This window comes from Chaetura pelagica, unplaced genomic scaffold (assembly GCF_000747805.2).
Source record: "Chaetura pelagica isolate M959 unplaced genomic scaffold, ChaPel_1.0 scaffold39, whole genome shotgun sequence".
Classification (NCBI taxonomy): Eukaryota; Metazoa; Chordata; class Aves; order Apodiformes; family Apodidae; genus Chaetura; species Chaetura pelagica.
In genome coordinates, this window is record NW_009954614.1 from 1,336,183 (window position 1) to 1,361,437 (window position 25,255).

At 51.6% G+C, this 25,255-nt stretch overlaps 1 protein-coding gene across 1 annotated transcript; it reads left to right on the forward strand.

Moving 5' to 3' along the window:
* Positions 1–71: 71 nt before the first annotated feature.
* CD101 (CD101 molecule) lies at positions 72–23,093 on the forward strand. Its single transcript, XM_010005511.1, has 10 exons — positions 72–211; positions 866–899; positions 6,902–7,289; positions 8,113–8,529; positions 11,199–11,480; positions 12,283–12,666; positions 13,595–13,999; positions 19,135–19,542; positions 20,406–20,798; positions 22,921–23,093. The coding sequence occupies exons 1-10, from the start codon at positions 72–74 to the stop codon at positions 23,091–23,093; spliced, it is 3,024 nt and encodes a 1,007-aa protein (XP_010003813.1).
* Positions 23,094–25,255: the final 2,162 nt, after the last annotated feature.

Consider the following 25,255-nt stretch of genomic DNA (forward strand, 5'->3'; position numbering starts at 1 on the left):
AAAAATGCCGATGCCACTTCAGATGCCAGCATAGAGTGGTTTGGGAGAGATGCGTGGCAGGTCCTGGTGCCATGCATGAGCCCAGCTGGACAGGGGGCTATGCTTGCCAGCTGCTTGGTGATGTGATTGAGCCCTGCATATGCTGCAGCAGGGGATTGCCAGGATTTATGGAGGAGAGGCTGTGCCACCTTGAAGCCAAGTCTGCAGCCAGGTAAGTATGGCCTGATGCGGTGCAGGAAAGGGCAGCTGCTGAGCAATGCCTCTTTGCTGATGTGCTGACAGGGAGGAGATGAATCAGCTCCCTTGGTGCAGCATCCCTCCTGGTCCCCATCAGCACATTGTACTCCTCCCTTAGCTTTCTGCCACCTGCAGCGAAGGTGAGATGTCCAGAAGATTTATGTCAGAAACAGACTGTTGTCCCAGACTATGAAGATTGGTGGAGCTATGGCTGTAGAGGAGTGAGACTTGTCAGCCCTTTTGTGTGGGTAGAAGATTTAAAAGCAAAACAAACAAACAAAAAAATAATTAGAGGGAGGGCTAAAGAACACTTTTTATTAGGATAAGATATATGAGGCATGTGATTTAGGTTCTGCTTATGTACCTCTGGCAGAGCAGGTTCAGAACAAGTGTGTTTGCCTGCTGCTGTGGCAGTGAAGCTGGATTAAGCCATCCCACTTTCCTGAAGGACTTTGCTGTCTCTGCAGTGCCCTGACCAATTCTGTTCCTGTTTGGCTCTTTGCAGTAGAAACAATGGTGCAAATGTGAGCAAACACCAGTTCACCAAAAAAGACCTGTGGGCAGTCTCTTCCTAGGCCAGCCCTGGCTGCTCACTACTGAAAGTGGCTCTTGCTGTGCAGTTGCCCAGGACAGGTGTTTCTCTGCTTGCCAGTCTGTTTTTACATTTCAATTATTTAAGTGCTTTCTTTCTGTAACAATTAGATTTTGTTTTTTGGTGCGAAACAATCACAACCAGCTTTCTGTGCTGCTGTGGGTTATGTTTATGAAGACCCTGCCCTTGCTGTGCGTTGGAGCCATGTCTCACCAGGGCCCAGGACACGTAGGATTTGAATAACAGAAGTAGTCCTTCCCACTGCCATGAGAAAATGTCACTATTCTCTTCACTTTTTCTAGGCTTCCCCCTGTTCTTGTGGTTGTCTGGTTTCTGCAGGAGTGGTAGGTCATTTAGCATATCAGTGGGGAGATCTTTATCCTCTCAGATCTTCCTCACCTCCCACAGTCCAAGGTGAAAGCTCCCATAACTGTGAGGCAGACTCCCAGCAAAGTGAGCCTGGCTCCAACAGGAGCTGGAGGATTTGGGTATTTGTGCTCTGTCAGTAGTTTTCTGCCCATGAGAGCATGCCCGGGGGATGACAGCTGAGCTGACTGGCCTTGGGGAAGCCAGGCAGTTGGCCGGTTCCTGCTCCATAATTGGGGGAAGTAACCAGCTGCCTTTGATGTCTGAGCTGGGCTGAGAAAACCTGACTGCAGACTTCAAAGTCTGTTGTGCCAGCTCCCCTGATTATCTGTAGGCTGCTGGCACGTCCCCCAAGACTTCCAGATTATCCCAGCTAATGCTGCACTCTTCCCTGTATCCCCCAACCAGCCCCTTGCTTTCCAAGCTGCAAGCTCCGTTCCTCCTTCTCCTTCTGCCCCTCCCCAGTCACTGTGTGTAGCAGCCTGAAGTTTGGGAGTTCTCTGCGACTGTCCTTTGCAAGGCACTGAGGTATTTAGAGCCAAGCAAGCACCCACGTGTCTTTACCCTCCAAAAAGCCTTTGGGGAGCAGAGCTCTCTCTTCTGTGCTGCTCCAGGGCAGATGATGCAGGCTGAAGGATGAGTATGGGCTGGGAGCTGAGGGCTGCATTGTTTTTGCCACCTTCCCTGCTGGGACCTTGCTGCTTCAAATTACTTTCTAGTTCCTTTGCCACCTGTGCTTCAGTGCTCAGGGAGCCCCAGGAAGCTTGTCTGTGTGAGGAGAGTTGCAGAAGGCAGGTCATTGCTGAGGATGGGCTGGGATGGGGGTGAGGAAACGGTAGAGCCGTGAGGCTGAGCAAAGGCCCTAGAGCTTGGGCTGCTTTGAAAGCAGTTTGGTTTCTTTCGGAATGTTACATAGCAATGCCATAAGTTTTTGGAGGAGCCCTCCCCTTTTAAGAATTGGGTCTTTTTTCACCCAGAGCAAGCAACATTGGCAGTGGCTGAAAACATTCCCTGGGCGAAGGTGGATTTGCCCAAGACACTGTCTGGGATCTGGTTTCCTTTGGAAGGTGGGTTCATTGGTACTTTTCAGAGGTGGGGTAGGCTGTGCTCTCTTCTGCAGCGTGTTGCCTGCAGGCAGAGGAAACCACAGCTGCCCTTATCCCACCTGGGGTGACTGAGCTCATGAGGACCATGTAGGCAATGCAGGAGATATGGGCTGCAGCTTCTCCCCTATGCTTGCCTGGTTGCTTTTGGGTCTTGGCAGTTTCTTCCCCCTAATATTAAACACTGACCATGGAGTTACGTCCCTCATCCTCAGCAGCTTCCTCTATAGCATTTCTACCCTGCTGCAGAAGTGACCCTCCCTTATCCCCATCCCTCCCCAGGCTTCTTGCAGTGTACAAGGGTAGTGTCTGGTCAGTGCTGTGGGCAGCCTGACCTCCAGCCTTGTACTCTGGAGAGGGACATGGTGGTACCCTGCTGGGGTGTGCTGAGAGGTGGCCCTGCTGCCCAGGTGCTGGCACTAGCCAGGCTGTGCCAAGGGCCAGAGGTCAATAGAGTTTAATCCCTGTGGCCCTGGTGCAGCACTTCAGCTCAGCAGGTTGAGTTGCATGGGCACATGCAGCACCTGGCTTGGAGGAGGTATGAGCAGGACCTCTCTCTTCTATCCAAGAAGCATATTCTCCCCTCATTTCCCATCCAGTGTCATCCCCAGGAAAACAGGGTACGGGAATCTTTCTCCCCATGGATTTGGCTTCCCTGATGCGGTTTCTAATGGCAACACTGTCTTTGTAAAGAATTCTGTGATCCTCTTCCATTACTGTGCCTTGTGTGGTTCCTGCCATGTCTGGTTGCACTGATTCCCAGGGAGGAAGAGAATAAGTATCAGACTGCTCAGTCCCGGGAAGAGAGAGCTGTTGGTTTTGTCCACAGAGAATCATCATTGCCAGTGATAGGGCTGGGCCAGGCAATCCTATTCTGCCTGGTTTCTCTGTTGCAAATGTAAACAGCAACTCATGCATCATTAGAGTTGCAAGCTTAGAGTTAAACTGTCCCTGTGTGTGCGTTTATCTGCATACTAACTGTCAGAAGCTCACTGAGGTTGAACTCCAAGTTTCTTTTCTATTTACTTTGTTGCTGTAGCAGAGATGCTTTTCCCTCCTCCAAAGCGGTAAGCGGGTTGGCTTACTGTCAGCAGGATCATCCCTGGGGTGCTGCTGGCAGTGGGTTGCTCTTAGAAAGCAAAGCTCTTCATCCCTTTCCTGACACAGGAGAGTTTCATACTGCAGCAGAAAATGGAAGCCTACCACACACTTCTGGCTATGTGCAGGGCTCTGTTCTGCTGCTGGGACACGGGCTTTTCTCACCAAAAGGCATGTTAAGGCACTGTACCACTTGCCAGCATCTGCCCTATCTGCTTGTCTCCATTGTGGAGCCTGCATGTGGTTTTCAGCCCTGTGTTGCATCTTCTTACCCCAAAACGTGTTCTGCTTCTCTGCTTTCATTGCAACAACGGTGTCTGGTGGGGGGCAGATGAGATCCTGCAGGGACCTCTCTAACTGCTGGGACAGCTAGTCACCCCATGTTTTGGTTTAGTGGTCAGGGCAAACCAAAAATCAGAGAACAGAATTGCTTGTTACCCCCCTTGACCTTCTCAAGGGAAAATAAAAGGAGAATAAGGAAGACAGACTTAAGGGTTAGAAGTTAGAACTGGAACAGGGAGGGGACAGTAAGACATGGGATGAGGAACAAATGTATACAATACCTGATCTTGATGATCACAGATATGTGTGTGAGGGTCCCCTGGGGCAGATCCAACTCAGGAAAGGGGTCCACAACTCTTCCCACCACCTGATGGATTCATATCCTGCAGAGGACATGGGGAGCTGGTGACAAAGCAGGAACCTTTCTCCAAGACCTCAGAGTGCAACAAAGCAGCAAGAAGGGAGCAGGGAGGGGGTGGGCTTCTTATCCTCCTGGCTTTTATGTAGTATGGCAGGAAATAGGAGGGAATGCTAGCCTCTCTGTGTTCTGCCACCAGGATCTCTCAGGGTCCTAAGCACCCTCTCTCTAGGTCCTCATAATGGCGCCATAAAATCAGCCTGGGCCCTCTCAAACCAGAGCACCCCAGCTTGCATTTGGCTCTGGAGAGCTGCATGATGCTACAGGAGCTGCACACACCAGCAAATGAGAAGCTGGCTAAGGGTGGCATGAGCCTTGCAGTGAGAAGCCTTTGCCTGTGTCTCCTGGCTCTGCAGGCTGTCACATGAATAATTTTATTGAACAGGAGAAGGAGGGACACCATGTTTGTTTTCGTTTGTTACATCAATCTCATTCCCTCTAGGAGTCCCATGGGATCAAGCAAAAGGACTTGTTTTACAGTTGTTTTCTGCTTGTGAATCCCTGAGCTAATTTAGTCGCTCAGTCAGTGCCTTGGCAGCACGGTGGGAGCAGTGTGGCTCAGGGGGAGATGCTTTGTGCCGCTGTCCTTTCTGGAGGGGGGGAGGGGAAAGAAACAAAAAAAGAGTCCACAACCAAAACAACCCTTCCCCAAATTCCTTAAAAAAAATCCTTTCAGAGTGTCCCTGGTTTGAGCCCCTCACTAGTGTCTGGCTGCGTGCCTGAGAGGCTGGGTTTCCCCTGCCTGGGATGTGCCCCTCTCAGCCTCCCCCAGGTCCCTGTCCCCTGCCGGCAGGAGCAGCATCACGCCCCAGGCCATGCAGTGCCGGGATGCCAAGCACCAGCTGATGCCACCGCAGCCCTTGCCTCTGGGGCTGTGGCCAGGTCGTCCTGGTGCAGCTCCCTCTGGCCTCACTGGTTGAGCGGTGCTGGTCCAGTGTGGCCCACATGCAGGTATCTGCCCATAGGGTGTGCTTACAGGAGAGTCTTCCTGGCTGATTTCTGGCTGTATGGTGATCCTTTGAGAGCTGATGGGCTGGCTGTTATGACAGAGGGTCTCCTGCCTGTGTAGCTGATGGGCTGCTAGGGGTGCTGTGAGAGATAAATCCCACTTGGGGTGCCCCACTGCACCCTGAGGCCAAACTAGGTCAGCCATCCTTGGGGAGCACTGTGCCAACTCACCCTGAACCTGACATGCTGGTGGGATCTTCAGCCCTAGACATGGACCCCCAGCACAGCACCTGGCCTCTTCTGCCCTCTGTTGGCAGGGAGCAAGCTACTCCATGCAGCAAAGTCAGAGTCTGTGAGCGGCTGTGGGACAGCAAAGCCACAGCCTGTAGTGCTGGGCACCTGGCACACACACAGCAGCAGGAGGAGCCTTGGGCATCACCCTTGCCCAGACCACTTGGGGCTAGGGTGCTGGCTGTCACCTCCCCAGAGGCGTGTTACTGTGCTGTTGCACCCCACTCCCCAACTTCTCCCTGCTGTTTCAAAGCAGAAGAAACCACTGCTGAGCAGCTTCCTCCCAGCCAGTTTCAAAACAGCGGGGTGGCTGCTGCTATTTCTCACGAAAACTTTCCACCATCCCTTTGGGAGAGGACCTAAGCAGAGTCATTTCCCATGGGGCTGGTGTGGTGCCTGGTGGCTGCCTTTCTTCTCCCAGGTGAGTGCCCTGCCCTGGGCTGGGGGCTGTCCTGGGGCAGGTGAGGGGAAGTACCTCCTTGCTGAGGATGGGACCTTTGCAGGCGGGTGGCTCAGTGGGGAGCCTTGCTGGGGCTGCAGGACCAGGAGGGCCCCACTGTGGCCAGCACTGCTCTGGCTTGGTGGCTATGGGAAGAGGTATTGTGGCATGTTCTTCTTCTCGCATTGTGGTTTCACTCAAAAGCAATAGCTTGGACCTTGGCAGGATTTCAGTGAGGGGACATGCATACCCCTGTTGAGTGGCTACTGGGAGTGTGGAGGAGGTTACCTCATCCCCCTTCCCTTGGGGGAGAGATTTTCTGAGGGTTTCTTAGTCTGTGCTGCCACCAGCTCTCTTCCCTGGCTCAGTCTCCATTGTTGGTGCCTACATCCTATGATCATTTTGCTCAGTGTGTGTGCTGGGCACCAGAACAGAGTGAGTGTCACCACGGGGAGCTCTGCAGGAGAGGAGGGTTCACAGGTGGCCATCAACTCACTAAACTGTTTGTAGGCAGAAATTAAAGGAGCCCTTGATGCCTCCCAGTGTCCCTTGTCCTTGGAAGAGCACTTGCTGGCCCCCTCTCCTATGCCTTCCCTGGTTTTTGTCCATGGAGCACTTCTGCAGCACCTAGCCTGCTGGTTCTCTCCACTGTTCCATGTCGCTTGGCTTCTGTGTTGCATCTTCTGTGGCAGTGGTCAGCTCTGGCACTTGCTGCCTTTCCCTCCCCAGCTTGTGGAGGACAAGTATTTGGTCCTCTTAATTTCAACATGCCACAAGCTTCCTCCAGTTATCTCAGCCTGGTTGCTGCTCCCTCTGAACAGCTGGTTGAGAGATGTTTTCCAGCCATGAACAGGCTTGACAGCCCTCTGGCCATGATGCCCTGGTGTCCCTCCTGTGACCCAGTGTGCTAGGAGACAAGAAAGCAAAGAGGTCTGTTGTTACAGTGCTTGATCTTACAATTACAAGGGCTGTGAAAACCCTTGGACTTTGTGCTTCAAAGAATGAGGCTGCACAACAATCCTTTTCAGTATTATGTTGTGGTCCTGTGCTCATCCAGACCCGTTGTTGTTCTGGGCACGCGGCTTTGGATAGTGGATACCCCTGCAAACACTGCATGTGCCGACTGTTTGCTGACAGGTTTGAGCACTGGCCAACGGGTGGTGACTGTTCAGAAGGGGCCCCTCTACCGTGTAAGGGGGTCCCACATCACGCTGTGGTGCAAGGTGAGCGGCTACCAGGGCTCAGCAGAGCAGAACTTCCACTGGTCCATCTACCTGCCCTCGGCCCCTGAGCGGGAGGTGCAGATCGTCAGCACCATCGACCCCTCCTTCCCCTACGCCATGTACACCCAGCGGGTGCACAGCCGGGGGATCTACGTGGAGCGGGTGCAGGGGGACGCCGTCCTGCTGCACATCACCGAGCTGCAGGACCAGGATGCCGGGGAGTACGAGTGCCACACGCCCAACACCGACGAGAAGTACTTTGGGAGTTACAGCGCCAAGACGAACCTCTCAGGTGAGTCCTAAAGGAAAGGCCTGCTCCCTGCCAGGTAGAGATGCAAGGCAGGCTTCCACTGCCCCCACCTTGAGCTGGGTAGACCTTCTCTCCACTGTGTAGTTGCTATCCTACCCCTGGGTGGCCAAGGTCGGGATGTCCATAAGCAGGTTGCTCTGGCTGTTGCCTCCCAGCCAGGGCAAGGGAAGAGAGAGGAAGCCTCAATTGTCACATAGCCTGACTTTAACTTCAGTTCCTGACACAGCCACAGCATTTCACAGCCAAATGCTCAGGAGGACAGGAGTTTTCAGGCTCTGTATATTAGCTGTTGGTGTCTTAGGTCTGGATATGGGACTTAACCCAAGTAAGAAACCCAGAGAAAGAGGGAGGGAGCAGCTCCTGCAGAGCACTTGGGGAAAGAACACGACAGAGTGGAGACACAAAGGGAAAGGCCCTACTGTGAGCCTACCAAGAATGCAGTGGTATGGCACTTTCCTCTGGTATTCACCCAATTCTTCCTTTATCCTGGTGGTGTGCCAGCCTGTGCTTAGGACCATGAAGGGCTGCTCATTGATCTCCTTGGGGTTGCCTAATTAATACTGTCCTTAGTTTGCCTGAAGAGGGTACTACAGAAAGATTCCTTTTGCTTATTTCCTTGATGAGGTTTTAACCACTTCCCACCTTGGCACAGGCTTGTTAGTCTGCTACAAAAGATATTTCTGCTGCACTGTCAGATCCCTCAGGGCCTGGCTGCAGCTCAGTGTGACCAGCTGTTTGCCCACCGAGACCAAGAAACAATTTTTTCTGTGACCCCCTTGTCTCTGTGTTCTTCCCCCATGCCCAGTGATCGCAGACACTCTCTCAGCTTCCATGGTGCCCCAGGTCCTCACTCGTGCTGAAGGGGAGGCAGTCAGTCTCACTTGTGAGGTGTCAAAGTCCACTGCCCAGCACACACATCTCTCTGTTGGCTGGTACTGTCTTCAGGGAGCAGGAAAGAGCCGTGCTGAGGAGATCGTTACTCTCTCCAAGGACTTTGTCTTGAGGCCAGGGCCCTCTTATGCGCAGAGGTTCCTGGTGGGGGACGTGCGGCTGAACAAGGTTGGGAACACCACGTACACGCTCTCCATTGAGGGATTGGAGCCATCTGACCAGGGACAGCTGTACTGTGAGGCAGCTGAGTGGATTCAGGATCCTGATGAGACATGGAAGGACATCTCCCATAAGCAAACGGAGAGGACATCGCTGGTGGTCACGAGCCAGGGTAAGGCCCTTGCAAATTCATGCATTTACTCCAATTCCTTTGTGCATTTGCGGTTCTGTAGCAGTAGCCTTCAGTGACCTTTGTCTGCCTTTGCCACAGTCCGGGGACCCACCAGTGGGTCTGACTGTCTCTGCTGGGCACTAAAGGGGGTGGTCTGGGCCCAGGGCTGTGGCAAACCCTGGTTTGGGAGCTCTTGGTGCTTCTTGCTTTGGAGGTTCCCACAGCTGAATTTCTAATGCCAGCAGCAATCATACAACCTCATGGGTCCATGTGAGGTGTTAGTAGAGAGAGCAGCATGTGCCTGCAGCAGCCTGGCTCCTTTGGCTGTGTTAACCTCCAGTGCATGGAAAACCACATTGTTAGCCCTGAGGATCTCATGGCCTCAAAAATTGATGTACACAACACTCAGCTGCCTGTCATGGTGCCTCGATCGCAGGCACCACAGACACACGGATATGCTGCATGTGCTGCATGGCTCTAGAGTCTGCTAGAGGTGGCTGGTCTGTCCACGCTGTCACCAGTCTGCCAGTTTCCAGAGCAATTAGTGTGGCTGTTTATTAGAGCATTCCTGTGTCGTCTCCTGGTAGTTCATATATGGCAGTAATGGCACCAAGTATATGGCACAAAGTTCCTGGCCTGTGCTCTTCCCACCGCTAAGTCTTACCTCAAAGTGGCCAAGACAAGTCTGTGTCTAGTCGATGCCCTTTTAACATATCGGATAGTCTGCAGTAATTTTTTTTTTCCTCACAGAAAACCTTCCTGGGGAGGTAGTGTACCCTCTTCCCATGACTCAGGGCAGCTGGAGGAGGTTGCAGAGAGGGGGTGGTGCCGGGATCTGGTGCCTCACAGTAGGGCAGTGAGTCAAAGCAGGAAACCAAAGAAAAGGATGGGTAAGGACAAAGCACCCTGTGTGCGGCTTTGGGGAGTGAGGTATCAGGGGTAGGGTAAGGGAAGTGCAGTCTCCCGCTGTCAGAGTCTGATTCTCAGAACCTGGCTGACTGGTAAACTTTATTCCACTTACGACACACTATTTGCAGCAATGGTTTTCCATGTCTGCAGCTGCCTGGCAAGCAATGGCAGTCGATGCGCTTTCCTGTGTGTGCTTGTTTAGGAAGCTTCATTGTTACCCATAGTGTGTGGCTTTGGGTACTGGTGCCACATGACTGTTTAGAAATAGGGAAACCTTGTCAGAGTTTCATGTTTGCCATGTGGTAGCCATTAAGGGTGAAAGGCAGGCTGAGTTGGTAAGAGCACAATATGGTGTTGTAGAGCTGCCCGTATTGCTAGGAGAAACAGAGGTGGTATGAGCCCTCCATCACACCTGCAGGGCCAGGGTCTCCCTCCAGCACCCTGTGGGATAGCCCAGGCTGTGGGGCTGAGTGCCCTGTCACACTGGTAGTCTGCATCCACTCTGACCATGGCTGACTGTTCCATCGGTTTCTATAAACTCTCCAGCAAATATTTGGGAATACCAAACATATCTGCAGCAGCTATGATTCCTGTTTGCAAACTGTTTATTAACCAGTGTTTAAATTCACAGGGTATTCTGCTTTCAATAAATTAGTTGAGCCCTTCCAGTGGCAGTCTGGGAGCTGCTCTGTTTTACCTCCAAACTACAGCACATAGCCTTGCTCTATCTGTTAGACATGGGAAGATCCACAGTGATCCAAGGAGATGGAATGGTGTGAGCCAGGCTGTCTGCCCAGGGAGTCAGGGCTCAGCCCTGCCTCCTGTTTTTTGGCCTGGTCACTGCTGTGTGGGGTTACAGCACAGGGTTTTGGGGCACCCTGTCTGTCTCTGCCTGAAGCCACTCTCCAGCCAGGCCAATCCCAGGAACCAGGGTGCATTAGTGGTGAAGACTCACCTGCGAAGAAGGTGAATTGTATCATAGGACCCAGGACCCTTTCCTCAGGTGTGACTGACTGCCCAAGAGGGTCTACCCAGGGGAAGATGACTGTGCTCCATCTGTCACTACCCTCTCTGTGCAGCACCTGCTGCTGGTTGGTATGGGAGGCAGGATAGGGTCCAGGATATGACCTCCACCTCCCCTTTGAAAGTGTCTCTTGCCCACATCCCGCAGCAGCCAGGGAGAGCTGCAGTGTGCATGACCAGCAGGGTCAGATTCAGACAAGCAACCTGAATACTAGCCCTCCACCCATCTTCTCCCACCACAGGCAGCAGAGTGAAAAACACTAGTGAGTGATAAAGCCCCTTTGTGCTTCTTTCTGTTTTAAGGGGTATATGTTACATGAAGCAGAAGAGCTCCAGGAGATGAGATGGAGCTGCTCATCTCAAAAGCCAATGCTTCTGGGTTAGGGCAGCCCTTGGTTCAGATGTCTGAGCTGAAAGAGGGGGTGGGGTGTGAGGGATGGCAGCTGTGGCCTGAGCCCATTCTGGTGGGTGCTCTGCTCTGGGACAGTTAGCTGCTATAAAGGGTGGGGAGGCTCTGCTTCCTCCACCTGTAGTTGCTGGTTAGTGCCTAAAGCTGGCAGCAGTCTCCCCATGGGCAAATTTTCCCATCCAACTCCATCCAAATTTTTCTAAGGATAGAAAATGCTTCAACAGAGAATTCCCTCCTGTTTCCCTCTGCACAGCCACCAGTGCTGCCAGGCAAGAGGGAAACGTGGGCAGGGCCATCTAGCTCACTCTTTGCTTTTGTTTGCTCACAGGCAGAGACCTCTCTGTGGACATCACTGCTGCTGAAAGCTCCCTATCTGAAGGTGATACTTTACAGATAAATTGCATGGTAGGAGGCCAGAGGAGCAGCAGTAGGCACTTCCAAGTGCTTTGGCTCCTCGATGGTGTGGAAGTGGCCAGGCTTGACCCCCATGGGGTATTGACTTGGAAGGAAGAATATGAGGAGAGAGCCAAACTGGGGCAGCTCCAAGCATTCAAGCACAGCAACACAGTTTACATCCTCACCATCTATGAGGTGAGGCTGAAGGACAAGGGTATGTACCACTGCTCTGCTTCGGAGGTGAAGACTCCTGGAGACTTACACAGCATCCAAACCAAACTGTCATCGAGTATCCAAGTTGACGTGAAGCCAATAGGTTAGTAAATTCTAATGGTTGCTCCTTTGCGTAAAGCCTGCAGTAGGGAACACTTCACATCTGGCCTTATCTTGGCCAGAGGCAACATACCTACTGTTTGCAGCAAGAGCATAAATATACCATAGGTTTTGGTAGATAATGGGGAAAGCACTTGCTTTGAGAAACAGTGTGACAAATGCAGCAGCTGTCAACAAAGTGCAAAAAAGTGCTCAGTCTCTTTGCAATACGTTTTGGGGAACTTAGGCAGAGTTCTAGAGATGCTGGGTCCTCCTGTGTCTTTGGTACAGAAAATGGTGAGCAACACGTGTTGCTACCCCTAAAGATCACAGGATGACCCAGAAGAAGAGGTACTTCTGGATGGGGGAGATCATTGCAATTTCCAACAACGTTCTCTCCTGTTTTGGAGGGATGACTTGTGAGAAACCAGTCTAAGATGTGTTGGAACCTCTTGGTTTCCTTGTCGTAGCTAGATGATGTCTATTTGGATGTAGCAGATGAAAGGAAAGACAAGGAAAAAAACAAAACCAAAACCACAAAGCCCTCTCCAAAGGTATAAGAAAGGCTGGCTGAGAATTTTTGATAATTCCTTTCCTTTTCCAATATCAAGGTTTATCTAGTCTCTCCATTTAATGCCACAGTATCTCTGGCTTTTTCTGAGGAACACAGCAACGTCCCCTCCCACTCTAACTGTTGTTTGCAGAGAGCCGCATGCACCTGTCTGTGTCCACCAGCACACCACAAGTCGTGGCAGGAGATGCCTTGATCCTCCTTTGCGAGGTGCAAGGAGTGACCGGCACTGTGTCCGTGCAGTGGTGGCACCTGCCCCTGCAGCACCTGGGTCCCTGGGTGCTAGTGGCCACCATGTCACAGGACGGGACCCTGAGGCTGGGCAGCACCTACCAGGACAACAGGACTCGGGGGAGCCTCCAACTAGAGAAATCGAGCTCTGGCACTTTCACCCTGGTGATCCCCAACACATTGGATGAGAGTGATGGCGGATGGTACAGGTGCAAAGCGACGGAGTGGTCCCGAGGCCAGAGCTGGACAAAGGAGGGAGATACAACAGTGACAGTCAGATCCTTGGGTTAGTGGGGCCACCCCTATTTTTGGGCTTTCAAGCTGCACTTGCTGGAGGCAAGGCTGCAGAAGCAAGTGGGCACATATGGGCGGGACAGAGATCTGTGCTCTGAGCTCTGCTGCTGCTGCTTCAGGATGACCTGGGGCTGATCACTTGGTCCTGGAGTGCTTCAGTGTCCCCATTTCTAGCAGGATGCTCCAGTCCTCTGTGAGATGTTTTGGGAGAGGCAAGTGGCACACAACAGCTAAGCTGCCCAGGCACCCAAAAGGCAGTAGCTTGCTCAGCAGGTCTTCCTGACTGTCTCCTTAGCTTGAAATACAAATTATCTGTTCTAGTGGCATAATTATTGACACTAATGAAGATCAACAAAGGCACTTGCTGAGTTTTATGGTGGCTTTTGTCAGAGATACACCCCTGGTGCTAGCATCTGATGCCTTCTCCTGCTCCTGTCTGAGCACAGAGCTGCTAATATTCCTGGCATGCAATGCCCATGCCATTTCTTTTTTTGATTGATGGAATGGTCACCTTTATGGAGAGGCAACTTTTGGCTGTGATTTAGGCTGTTTTTCTTATTTCTGCACCAGGTGTCTGAGAGCACCAGCTGGGCCACAGGAGGTGTTAGGCTTTTGTGGAGGGTAAAAGAAGCAGGAAATGGTGCAGTAGTGTCAGAGGACCCCTGGATCCCTGCCCCAGGGGAGCCTGGAAGAGGGGGTATTCAGGGTTGTCTGGAGGCTGAGAGTTGGTGAGTGGGGGTCAAGATAGGAGAGGGCCAGGAGCTTGAAAAGCACAGTGCAGCTCAGGGGAAAGTGGCACTGGCAGGGACTGCTGGCTGCCATGGGGCTGCTGTGGCTGGGGCAGTGGGGACAGTGCTGCATGGGGAGGGTGGTGGTGAGGCATTCTGTCCCAGTTCCATGGGCTCTCTCCGTCCAAACAGGTCTTGGTCTGCATGCCACGCTGAGAAGCCGAATTGCCACTGTCAGATATGGGCAGAGCTTTGAACTTGTCTGCCAAGTCAGCGCCAACTACACCCTCGAGGAGGTGCCGGTGTCTGTGAGGTGGCTTTTCCAGCCCAGCCTGCCCACCAGCAGCTTCCAGGAGCTAGTCCGGGTCTTTCCCAGTGGTATACTGGCCTGGGGATCAGCACAGCCACGCTTCAAAGAGAAAGTCCAGCTGATGAGGACCACCACCTCCTTCACGCTACACATCCGCAATGCCGAGGCTGCTGACGAGGGGACTTTCCAGTGTGAGGTGGAGGTCTGGAGGAGGAACACCCTGCCACTTGGGCAGGCAGCAGCCACCACCAGCTCTAATCTCGTGGGGGTAAAGGTGATGCTGCCAGGTAAGCAGTGCCACAGGTGTTTCTTCAGCAGAGGTCTGTCCTGCAACTTTTAATTCATCAAACACATCCAGGGGCAGCCAGGACCACTGACAGCTGAGGTGTTCCCAGTGGCAGTCATTTCCCAGGCCACATGAGTTGGTGCAGTCTTTCCTGTTTCTTCCTCAGCACCCACAGCCCTGACAATGCTCTTGGAGGCAAACTAGGCATTGGGGGCTGGCAATGTCTGTTTGTTTGCAGATTATACCAAGCATATAGGGATCAGCCTTGCCACTAAGAATTTAAGCCTTGTTTCTGGAAGTAGTAGTCCCTCCACAAGGAGCCCAGTTGAATGTTGGGGTTGCAAGGTGCTTCCTGTAGTGTTTGTGGGGCTGGAAGGTGGTGGAGAAAGACTGGCCCCAAAGCTAGTGCTGGGATATGTCTGTATCCCCTTGAGCTTCCCCTGATGTGTTCAAGGTGCACTGAGAAAGTGCCAGGGCTCTCTGCTAGGCTGAGAGCCAGCACTGAGCTGTGAGGAGCTGGGGGTCTGATTGGAAGTGTCTCCTCCCAGGCACAGCTGGGCTACGAAGCCAGGGGGCCCTGCCCAGTGTTCCCTTTTATGGCCAGCTCTGCAGGCAAGGTCTGTGCCTGCCAGCATCACTCAAGGAGTCTCATCCTCTTATGGAAGAGAGATGTTGCAGACACTCTGCAGCCTCCCAGCCACCTCTCCATGTGTAGGTGGTGGAGAAAGACTGGCCCCAAAGCTAGTGCTGGGATATGTCTGTATCCCCTTGAGCTTCCCCTGATGTGTTCAAGGTGCACTGAGAAAGTGCCAGGGCTCTCTGCTAGGCTGAGAGCCAGCACTGAGCTGTGAGGAGCTGGGGGTCTGATTGGAAGTGTCTCCTCCCAGGCACAGCTGGGCTACGAAGCCAGGGGGCCCTGCCCAGTGTTCCCTTTTATGGCCAGCTCTGCAGGCAAGGTCTGTGCCTGCCAGCATCACTCAAGGAGTCTCATCCTCTTATGGAAGAGAGATGTTGCAGACACTCTGCAGCCTCCCCGCCACCTCTCCATGTGACTGGTCCCCACCAGCCCAGCAGCAGCGTGGTGGCAGCTTGCCCTACAGGCAGCTGGGGCTGCTGGAGGAACTGAAGGGGGGGTTGTCCCAGCCAAAACCTCTAAGCCTGTGGGCAGCATGTGTGAGAATGAGGTTTGGCTATTTCCCCCTGCCCCCCCTCATGTCATTTCTGTCAGCAAAGGAGAGTTCTTGCTCTTTTTTTTTTTTTTTTTTTTCCAGGCATTAAGTGCTCCTTCCTCTAATTCTTGGATTTTCAGGATCACAACCCAGTGAACTGAAATTATTAATTTTCCATGTTTTTTTAACGGATGGGTTTGCTGTAGCGTAAGCTGATACGAGCTGGAGAAGGGAAGGAAATGTTTCCATGGTGCTCTCCCTCCTGCTTGGCTGCTGCTCCTTCCTCACTGCTACAGAGCTGGGTGCTGGGGTGCTCAGTGTAACACCTGAGGTGCAGCCAGCTGGAGGTCTGCAAGGTGGTAACTGACTAGAGGTGAACAGACAATATCTGGGAACATGTTAGTAGTGTAAATGGCATTAAAATGAGCAACTGTTGTTGTAGAGCATCTATGAAGAGGAGACAGTAGCAGTGGGGCTGGGAGATATTATGACGTTTGGCTCCAAATGTATTGCAGCTGTGACTGGGTACTGTGATGCTGTAAAGATGGTGGGAGCTGGGAGGGGGTGAGGCACAGTGGGAAATGGCTGCTGGTTCTAGTACTTTCTCAGAAAAGCAGCAAGAGCTAGTGCAGGATATTTGGGAAGGCAGAGAAGTAAATCTGGGAAAAAAGCTGGCTCTAAGCAGCAATGGGATGAGATGAAGCTGCAGAAAATGAAGCTACAAATTGTGAAAATCACCCGCCTGTTTCTTCACATATAAAATCTTACAGTTGGAGCCTGCAGAGATGCTGGAGTTCTTGACTTTTGTTTTGGCACTTCGTTTGATGCTCTGTGTCAGTCGATGCTTTAGAAGTTTAAATGCCACTGTGGATCTGGCCTGTAGCTTCAGACAGGAGGGACATGTGTGAAATGTCTTTAAAGGAGGGGAAGGAGGACAGGTCTTTTCCATGTCCAACTTCTTAGGTAGTTCAGCATCTGGGTGAGGGTGCTCCCATCAGCATTTCAGTGCAGCTGCCTGCAGGGGCCTCCCTTGGCTTCAGAGCAAGCCATGGGGGGCTTTGCCCCCATCCACCCCTCCAGCCAGCCCATCTGCCTGCTTGGTTTGCTGTGGCAGCTGTGTCTTCTGCCTGCTCCACTGGTCCTGGGCCCGGCAGAAAGTGCAGTGTCAGCAGGCAGGATTCACACTGGGTTGGGCAGCGAGAGGCTCAGCTTGATTAATTAAATTGAAAATGAAAGGGAAAACAGCACCATCTCTCTCTGTGCCGAAGGAAAAGGCAGGTAGCTGCTTTGCCCTTTTTGGTAATTGATCTTCAGCGATAGCGAGAGGAGACCTGGAGCTCAAACAAAGGGGCTTTGCAGCAAATGCTCTGCTTCTGCCCCAGTGAGCATCAGGCTGGGCCATACTTAAGTGAGAAGTCTCCACACCCCAGGCAGTTTGCTTTCTCTTGTGCTGGCAGCTTCTCTGGGTTTGGGGAAAGGTCCTGGGTTTTACCTGCCTGTCCCTGACTGCAGCAGCACTGCTGGGAGGAGCTCACTTGAAGGGAGGTGCACGTTTTGGTCCAGCGTGGCCCCACAGCTGACTTTCCTGAAGCTCCTTTTTGCTGGGAGAGGTGGCGGAGCTGCTTGCGATGAGCAGGGAGGCTGCTGTGCTGACATGTTCTACCCAGCAGCTGCAGCTGGGGAAGGCACATCTGTGTATCTGACACAGGAAGGTTGTCCCTGGTGTGCACCACCTCCCCTGGTTTTGCCCGTTCCTCTCCTGTGACCTTTATAGTAGGAGAAAAGTCTCCTGTTGAAATACCTGGGAGTATTTATTATTTTTTTTTTCCCTATGATAGAATTCACTTCTTGGTCCCTGAATAAAGCTCCTGGATTTTAGCAGCCTGGCTGAGTGATATTCCTCTGTACTGAGCAGCTGAAGTTAAGAACCAAGGGTCTTATTCTTTCCATCTCATCTGTCACAGAAACAGAGTGGTTGAGGTTGACAGGGACCACTGGAGGTCATCTGGTCCAACCCTCCTGCTCAAGCAAGGCCACCTAGAGCAGGTTGTCCAGGACTGTCTCCAGACAGCTTTTGAATATCTCCAGTGCCCCTCTCCAAAGATTTGTACTTCCTTAGAACTGGTTCTGGGCTGGGTATGCTTCTAAGTACTGAAGTTGGAATACATCAACTTGCATTTGGTTCCTAAGTGCACTTCCACCTGCTTGATCTCTGCGTGCATACATCTGATGAATTTGCTTGGTTTCCTACTTAGGGTGATTCCTTTCTCATTTCTTCTGCTTCTTGCCCTTACCTGTTTCTTCAGAGCAACAAATGTGCACTGTAAAATGCAGGACTAGACTTTGTTGATCCCTTGAGAGCGGCCACCTCACAGACCTCTTGGTGATTGTTACTGCTGAAATAATCACCACTGAGGTGAGGCATGAGCAGATACTGGGACATGTGCAAGTCCCACTGTGGAGGAAGCTGTCAACCTTTTGGTGAAGGTGTGTCTGTATGCAATGTGGAGATAAGAAGGAGGAAGTGAAGTAGGGTGCAGAGAGAAAAAATAGCAGTATAAGTGGACATGAGTAGGGAGATTTTGTTGACTAGAAACAGAGGCAGAGGCAATTTGCAGGGATGTCAAGAGCCATCAGTTGGCATATTTCACATTGACTGGTCTCAAGAGAGACAGTGAGGGCCTCTGAAGTGGCTTGTTTGAGTTTTGAGAAGAAATGCTTGAAGGAAAGGGAAATGCATGGGCTTTGTCCTGTGGTGTGTCTCTTTCCCACCAACTCCTGCAGTAGAAACTGCAGTTTCCTGCTGGTCCACAGGCTCATCCCTAACCTGCTGCTGCTGCATCCCTTGGGAAGGTGCTGTGGAGGAGAGCACCCTGCTCAGCCTGTGGCCAAGGACTGGGGGCTGAGACAGTGGTGGTGGGGAGTATCTCAGTTTGTCCTCTGCAGTGCATCCCCAAACCATCACCCAGGGGTTGAGCTGAAGAGAGAGCTTGGTTGCCCCAAGCCTCTGCAACACAGGGCATTCCACTGCTCAGCATGTGTGCAAGGAAAATGCTAAGAATGGAAACTCAGCCTACAGTCCCTTACAACCCTGGTGGTGTCTCATGCTGAGTAATTTCTGTCTACTCATGGATAGAGATTTGTGTGTGGGACTGTTAGCCTCGTCTAACAGAGGTGGTGTCTCAGCAGGGAGGAAACTCAGGTGGTTGGAGGCCCTTGAAACATGCTGGTTTGCAGCCTTTCCACTTCTGGAGGAGAAGGAAAGATGCCAGCAACTGGTGATGTGTGGCTGGAAGGGGGTCCCTCAAGCCAGGAGCAGTACAGGTGCATCAGGAGCAACCATGTACCCTGCCAGGGAGGCAGAGCTGCCAGCAGCACCGCAGGTCTCCTCTGTTGAACTGCTCAGCGCTAGAGCGAACTATTGCTGGGTGTAATCACGGCAGATGTTAGGGACTGTGTTATGTGGGTTCCAGTCAATAACCACAGCAAACACATGAGATGACGACGGTTACTGAAACCCACACAGGCTCTGTAGTCTCTCTCAGATAAAAGACACTTGTTCACAGTCTCCAAAGCTGTGGGTTGGTTTTGTCATTTATGCATAACTGACTGCTGATAGAAGCAGTGGTAGACAGGTGCATTTGCTTCAGACAGAAACTTTGCCTCCAAGCTCCAGCACAGTGGCTGCCTCAATTGCTCTCTTCCTGCCCCATAGTCCTGATGCCTCCTCTGCCCACTAGCACCCAGTGATTCCCTGCCACAGTTCAAATAAGGATGTGTGAATTTGCTTTTTCCCTCCTTCCCTTACCTCTCCTGCTCCAGTGTCCCTAGTGGGTCTTTGCTCTCTGAGCATCCTCCTCCTTCCTCCTCTTTTGGTGGATGCCTCAGGCAAGCTTACTCCTCTCCTTGCCAGCATCCCTGTATTGGCACCTGCAACCAGTATGATTATTTTCTTTCTCCATTTCAGAAAGCAAGCTTCAGGTAGCTATGCAAGAGAGCTCTGTGGAGATTGCTGATGGTGCTGACACAGCCATTGAGTGCAGGATCCTGTTTGCCCCCAATAATTCTCAGTTTGCCGTTACCTGGTACCTCCTACCTCCTGCTCCTGCAGATGAAAACCCCTTGCAAATCATAAGGGCTGATTACAGCAGCATACTGGAATATGGGGCTGAGTTCAGCTCTCCTGCACAGAAGTCCCGGTTCCTGAGCCACAGGGTATCCAGCACTGTTTTCTGGCTGCACATACTCTCTACAAATGCTGGGGACCAGGGCAGGTACTACTGTGTTGTAGAGGAATGGCTGTGGCTGGTGGACAGCTGGTACAAACTTGGAGAGGGAGCATCAGGAAGGACCACGCTGAAATTCAAGCTCCCAGGTGAGGAGGTGGTTATTTCTTGTATAGGTGCCTCTGGGGATGGTTGGATCAGTTTATGACAGGGGCCCCACCAGGCCTCTCCTAAGCTGGTAGGGATTAGGAGAAGCAGGGGCTCCTGCACTGAATCTGAGGCTGACAGATGAAAGGGATGTCAGTGCCTCTCAAAGGGAACAGGGAATTAGGAGGATTTACCATATTCTCCCAAATCAACCAAGCTGGCATATTTGCCACCAGCAGACGATATCTAATGCTTCATAACAAAGTGGATCGTGGCATTTTCTTTTCCCTCCAGCACCTGATGTGCTTGGTTGGTTATACAGTGCTGTAAATATAGAGAAGAAGCCCTTTCTTGGTACTACTTAGCATCCTAAAGCAAGATGCTCAGTTTTCCTTACCCTGCAGCACGTTGCTGCTGAGAATAAGACTGAAGGCTCAGCTGCTCCCACCTTGGGCACCACACTGTTGGGGTGTATGGTGGGTCTCCTGTGCTCAGCTCTTCCCTTACTCACCTCATTTGGCCTATGGGTTGTAGCCCTAAATAAAGGGGATCAGAGAATTCCAGCCTCATAAATAGCTTCTGGTCCAAAGGATGCCTCATCACTTACTTGGAGGACGTGGGAAGTATTACAATAGAGAGCTGTGAACAGGGGACAGAGATTATGAGGAGGGTGAACCACCCTGGGAAGAATGAGTCACAGAAGCAAGGGTGGGTGGGTGTCCTTCAGAGGCTCTTGCAAGAAGGCACCCCAATCCCCTACACTTTGCTCCAGAAGGTTTCTGTCAGCCTGTGCATGCAGGCAGGAGCATTTCTCTGGCAGTGCAATGCTGCAACATCTCTTTGTGCTTGCATCCCCCCCACTCAGGGCATGAACTGCAGCTGGAGAAAACCAACCACAACATTTCAGCGAGGGAGGGTGAGGAGGTGACACTGCCCTGCCTGCTGCAGGGTGCTCGTCTGCCTGCCGCCCGCCTCTCTGCCACCTGGTTTCGGGAGAGGAGTGGCCACACCAGGCCCCTGCTCACCCTTCAGCACAACGGTGCCATCGAGTACCCCTGGGAGAGCCTTGCCAGGAGGATGCACCTGCGCCGTCCCACCCCTGGCGACTTCAGCCTCACGCTGCAGAGAGTGGAGGAGGAAGATGCTGGGATGTATCACTGCCAGGTGCAGGAGTGGCAGCAGCAGAGCGAGGGGAAGGACGAGGCTCTGCAAGCCTCGGGGCGCTCAGGGTACATCCAGCTCACTACTATCCTGCCAGGTAATGCTGCTGGGTGTGAGGGGCTGCTCACCCCCAGCCTGTTCCCCCTCTGCTGTGCTGGGATATGTGAGAGGAATAATGGCAGCTCTCAGCTATAATGCTGGCTGCAATGGTGAGGATGCAGCGGGGCTGGGAGGATTTGCTGAGTGGTTGCAGAGGGCGTCAGTGCTGGGAAGGTCACCAGAGTGGTGTTGGGAGCCAGGGAAGGGAGGGGGGAGCCCTTTGAGGGATGCATGGCATGCCTCCCCCACTGGCACCAATGAGGCCCCTTTCCCAATCCCATTGATCTGCCAAGACTGGAACCCAGGTGCTTGTCATTGTAAGTGTTGGGAGGTGGACAGATGAGATACCAAGACCTGCCACTGTGAGGCAAAGATAGAGCTGGATTCTGCATACAGAATTTTAAAACAATAAAAGCAAAGCCAGGCACACACTGTTTTTGGGGAAGTAACAGGCAGGAAAAAAAAGTCCTTTCTTGTTGTCTCTTTGGGGAAATAGGAGGTTGAGATGACCCATGTGGAGGAAAAAACATGAACCGTGAAATCGATCATGTTGTGCCCAGCTGAAAGGATCCTGCAGTTTTCTTGTGCCTTCAGCCCTGGAGTTGCCATGCCCATGGCCAGCCTGGGAGCCTACATGTGGTTATAGGTTCTGCAGCAATTACCAATGCTGACCAAATATGGGAGAGCTCAGGAGACACCACCTTGTGGAGCCAACCCTTGTGCCTCCTACTAGTGCAGGCAAGCCCAGAGCCTACTTGCATGACCCTGCACCTACAGTAGAGCTAATCTGGATTTAAGTGCACAGGGAGGGACTGACAGCACTTCATTTCCCTGCTGTTATGCTCCTGCTGATGTCCATCATAGCTCCTTCATTTCTCCTTCATCAGCTCCCTCTGTCTCTTGTTACTGGTGGAGTAACTATTGCTCAAATTGCCCAGTAACTGCTGGAAAATTCTCCTCCAATTTTTGTGTGACTGTTTTTGCCAAGTGGTTTTCACAAAATCCAAGAGATTATCTGAGTGTATTTTGTTTCTCTCTCTCATTTTTTATTTATTTTTAAAATGTTTCCCCAGGAGTAACTTCAGCTCTAATCCCTGATGCTGACCTTTAGGATGCCACTCTAGTACTATAGAGGCATTCAGGTAGTGAAGACTTCTCCCTGTTTTCCTATGGGAGAGTAAGTGCTGCTTCCGTCTGTATGGATGGGACACAAGGCTTCAGAGAGTAGAGAGGTAAAAGCTGGTTTCACAGCTAGGAGTAGCCCCTGGGTTGGTTCATCCCCAGGATCACACCTAGCCCACCAGGCTGTTTGGGGCCCCCATGGACAGCTTCAAATTAGCAGACCTGCATGCTCAGCATGGTACTACAGAGCAAGTGTAAAACATGGGTCTTGAGTGAAGAGAAATGAGGAACAGCACTTTGAGGTGGATAAAACAGACCCAAAGGAGCTGGCATGACCCTTCATGGTAGGCCAGGAGCACCTGAGGTCAGTCTGTGGTGTTGAAGCTCCGTATCAAGTGAAGAGATTTTGATGGCCCAGATTAATGGGTGGCTGTAAGGAGCCCAGGGCAAAAATGGAGAGGCTGCAAAGCAGAGCTTTTCAGCTAGCATGGGACTGATCAAACATGGTTTTCTGAAGCACCCAGAGGGTCCACCAGCAGTACAGTACCTCATCTGGGGAGCTGTTCTGCAGGAGCTGCCTGGGGTGGGGATGAGGCTTGCAGCTGCCTGCCTTAAGTGTGGCTGAAATGGGATAGCAGGGCAGCAGACGCAAGGAGGTGAAAGCGTATGTGGGTGACAGGGACCTTATTGATCTGGTTTCCTCTGCTTTCCTCTTGTCCCTCCTTGTTCAGCGGTGCAGCCTCTGACAGACCTGTACCTCACCCTGCTGTTTCTGTTGGGATGTTCCAGCTGAATGAGCTGAGACCCTGTCTGACCTACCAAAACAAGAAATTATCTGTTTTCTCTCCCTCTTCTCCTCAGGTAGCCTGTATAAGTTCTTAAAAATCTGTAGCTGTTGAAGAATGAGGGAACTGTGTTAGGAATGTAACCTACAGAAGCAGCAGGAGAGAAACTCAAACTGGCTGGGGACCTCACTTCTTTCTTTCTTTTTTCCTCAGAGTCAACTGTTATGTCTAGGATCTGTTCATCCCCATCACTGCTGAACTTTATCCTCTACTTACCACTGGTTCTGGTCCTTCTCCTGGTCCTTGCTGTCGTCTTCTGGTGCTTCAAATTCAACAAAAGCAAGAAGAGCTATGCCACAGGAGACCAGCTGTTGGAACTTAGCTGATCTACAATGGCAGATGTAACTTGAAGGAGTGGAGCTGGACAGCTGAGGGGGACTGAGTGCTTGCAGAGAGCCTTTTCCTTGTTTTGTAGTAGCTTTTGCAAAGAATCCTTGAAATTGTATATTTACTTTCAGTGGAGCCAAGCAACTTTGAATTACTAAGCAAATTGTTTTCATAACAGATGTTCCTGTCTCCTAGGTTACCCACCACCTAGGTACCCACCCATTTCACACACTGTTCACTGTGGTATATTTGAGGTCTTTGCAGTGTGTTTCCCCCACTGCAGACAGAAGTGGTGTTACTCCTCTACAGATATAAGGGGAAAAAAACAACTCTTTTTGCAATGTGACTCAAAAGTACCACGTTGCTACTAAATTTAGGTGACTTGAAAAAACTCTCATGTGAGGGCTAATAACCAGTGGCAAAGCTGGAAATGGAGTATTGGTGCTGCCTTTGCCCATCCTTTGCTGGGGAAATTCTCCCCCTCTGCTCTTGTGAGACCCCACCTGCAGTACTGTGTCCAGTTCTGGAGCCCCAGCACAAGAAGGACATGGAGCTGTTGGAGCAAGTCCAGAGCAGGGCCATTAAGATGATCAGAGGGCTGGAGCACCTCTCCTGTGAAGGCAGGTTGAGAAAGTTTGGGGTTGTTCAGCCTGGAGAAGGGAAGGTTCCAGGGAGACTTCATAGCCTTCCAGTACCTGAAGAGGGGTTTACAGAAAAGCTGGGGAGGGACATTTTACAAGGGCATGTAGCAAGAAGACAATGGGTAATGGCTTAAAGCTGGAAGAGGGGAGATTTGGATTAGACGTTAGGAGGAAATTCTTCACTGTGAGGGTGGTGAGACACTGGAACAGGTTGCCCAGAGAAACTGTGGATGCTGCATCCCTGGAAGTGTTAAAGGCCAGATTGGATGGGGCTTTGAGCAACCTGGTCTAGTGAGAGGTGTCCCTGCCCATGGAACTAGATGATCTTCAAGGGTCCTTCCAACCCAAAGCATTCTATGTTTCTATGAAGCTCTCACTGCTGTCCTCTCATTCTGAGAGCACCTGTACCTAAAGAGCATCTTCTCCAAAGGGAAATGAGTCTTAATCACAAAACCTGTCAGAGGATGACAGAGCAAGTCTGGCTGGGGCTGGGGAAAGTCCATAGCAGGGATATCACTGTCATCCACAGATAATTAATCATGTTGACCCAATAAGAGACTCATATGGAGTCTTGTATCCCAGCAGGAACAAGTGGACACCAAGCCATCTTATACATGAGTGTAGAAAGACTTTCCAGCTTCTTCCTTTTCTGGGACTGCTGAAGGAGAAGGCAGCATCCAACCTCTCAAGCCAAGGCTGTCTGTGGGTCAGGAAACTGCACAGCTGGGACCTAGTACTAGGTACCTCCAGGTTGTACCATGTAATAAAAAAAGCTGTGTGTGTGGTTGTGGGGCAGCTCCTCTATGCACTGGGATCCAGCTCAGGCTCACCTTTTCCAGGCTAAGGAGTTCTGATACCTGAAGGCTGTCTGGCAGATGCATTAGTATAAAGGAGATTTCAATCTAGTCCCTATAAGCCAAGGGACACTCAGCCCCTAATTGTGCAAAATGGGATGTGGTCCCAATGAGCTGAAAGGTCAGGCATCAGAGTAACACTCAAAGCACCATGTTCAGACAAAAGCAGCCATATGGAAATAATGGCAGATGTTTATGAACCTGCTTCCTTTGACCAGAGGAAGGGTTGGGAGACACCACGGCCCCTCTAGATAGTCTGATCAAGTTCTTCACTTTCCTAGCAATTTGTAAATCTGACTGCCCTGTATCCTGAGGAACTGGGGGGTGCTTCAGTCTCTTTTCTCCTTGAAAGAACACTTTTTGCACAAGTTTGAAGGCTACTGCTCTTGATTCCTTGGCCAGCCACCTGTGTCTGTATGGGCTGGCTCCAGCTTGCTCAGCCTTTCCCTGCAAGTTATGTTATTCTGGACCCTATGCAGCTTTTCCCTTTGCTTCCCTGACCCCAGCTGTCTCTCCCATGGTGTGAGTGCTCAAAGCCACACATGGGGCTCTCTGCAGAGGTCTCCCCCCTGCCTTGTGGGTTATGTCTTGTTTACACATCTCAGTAGGATGTTTGATTTCCTCTGTGTGTGTGACAGCACGGCACTGTTTGTGCTTGGCTCGCCA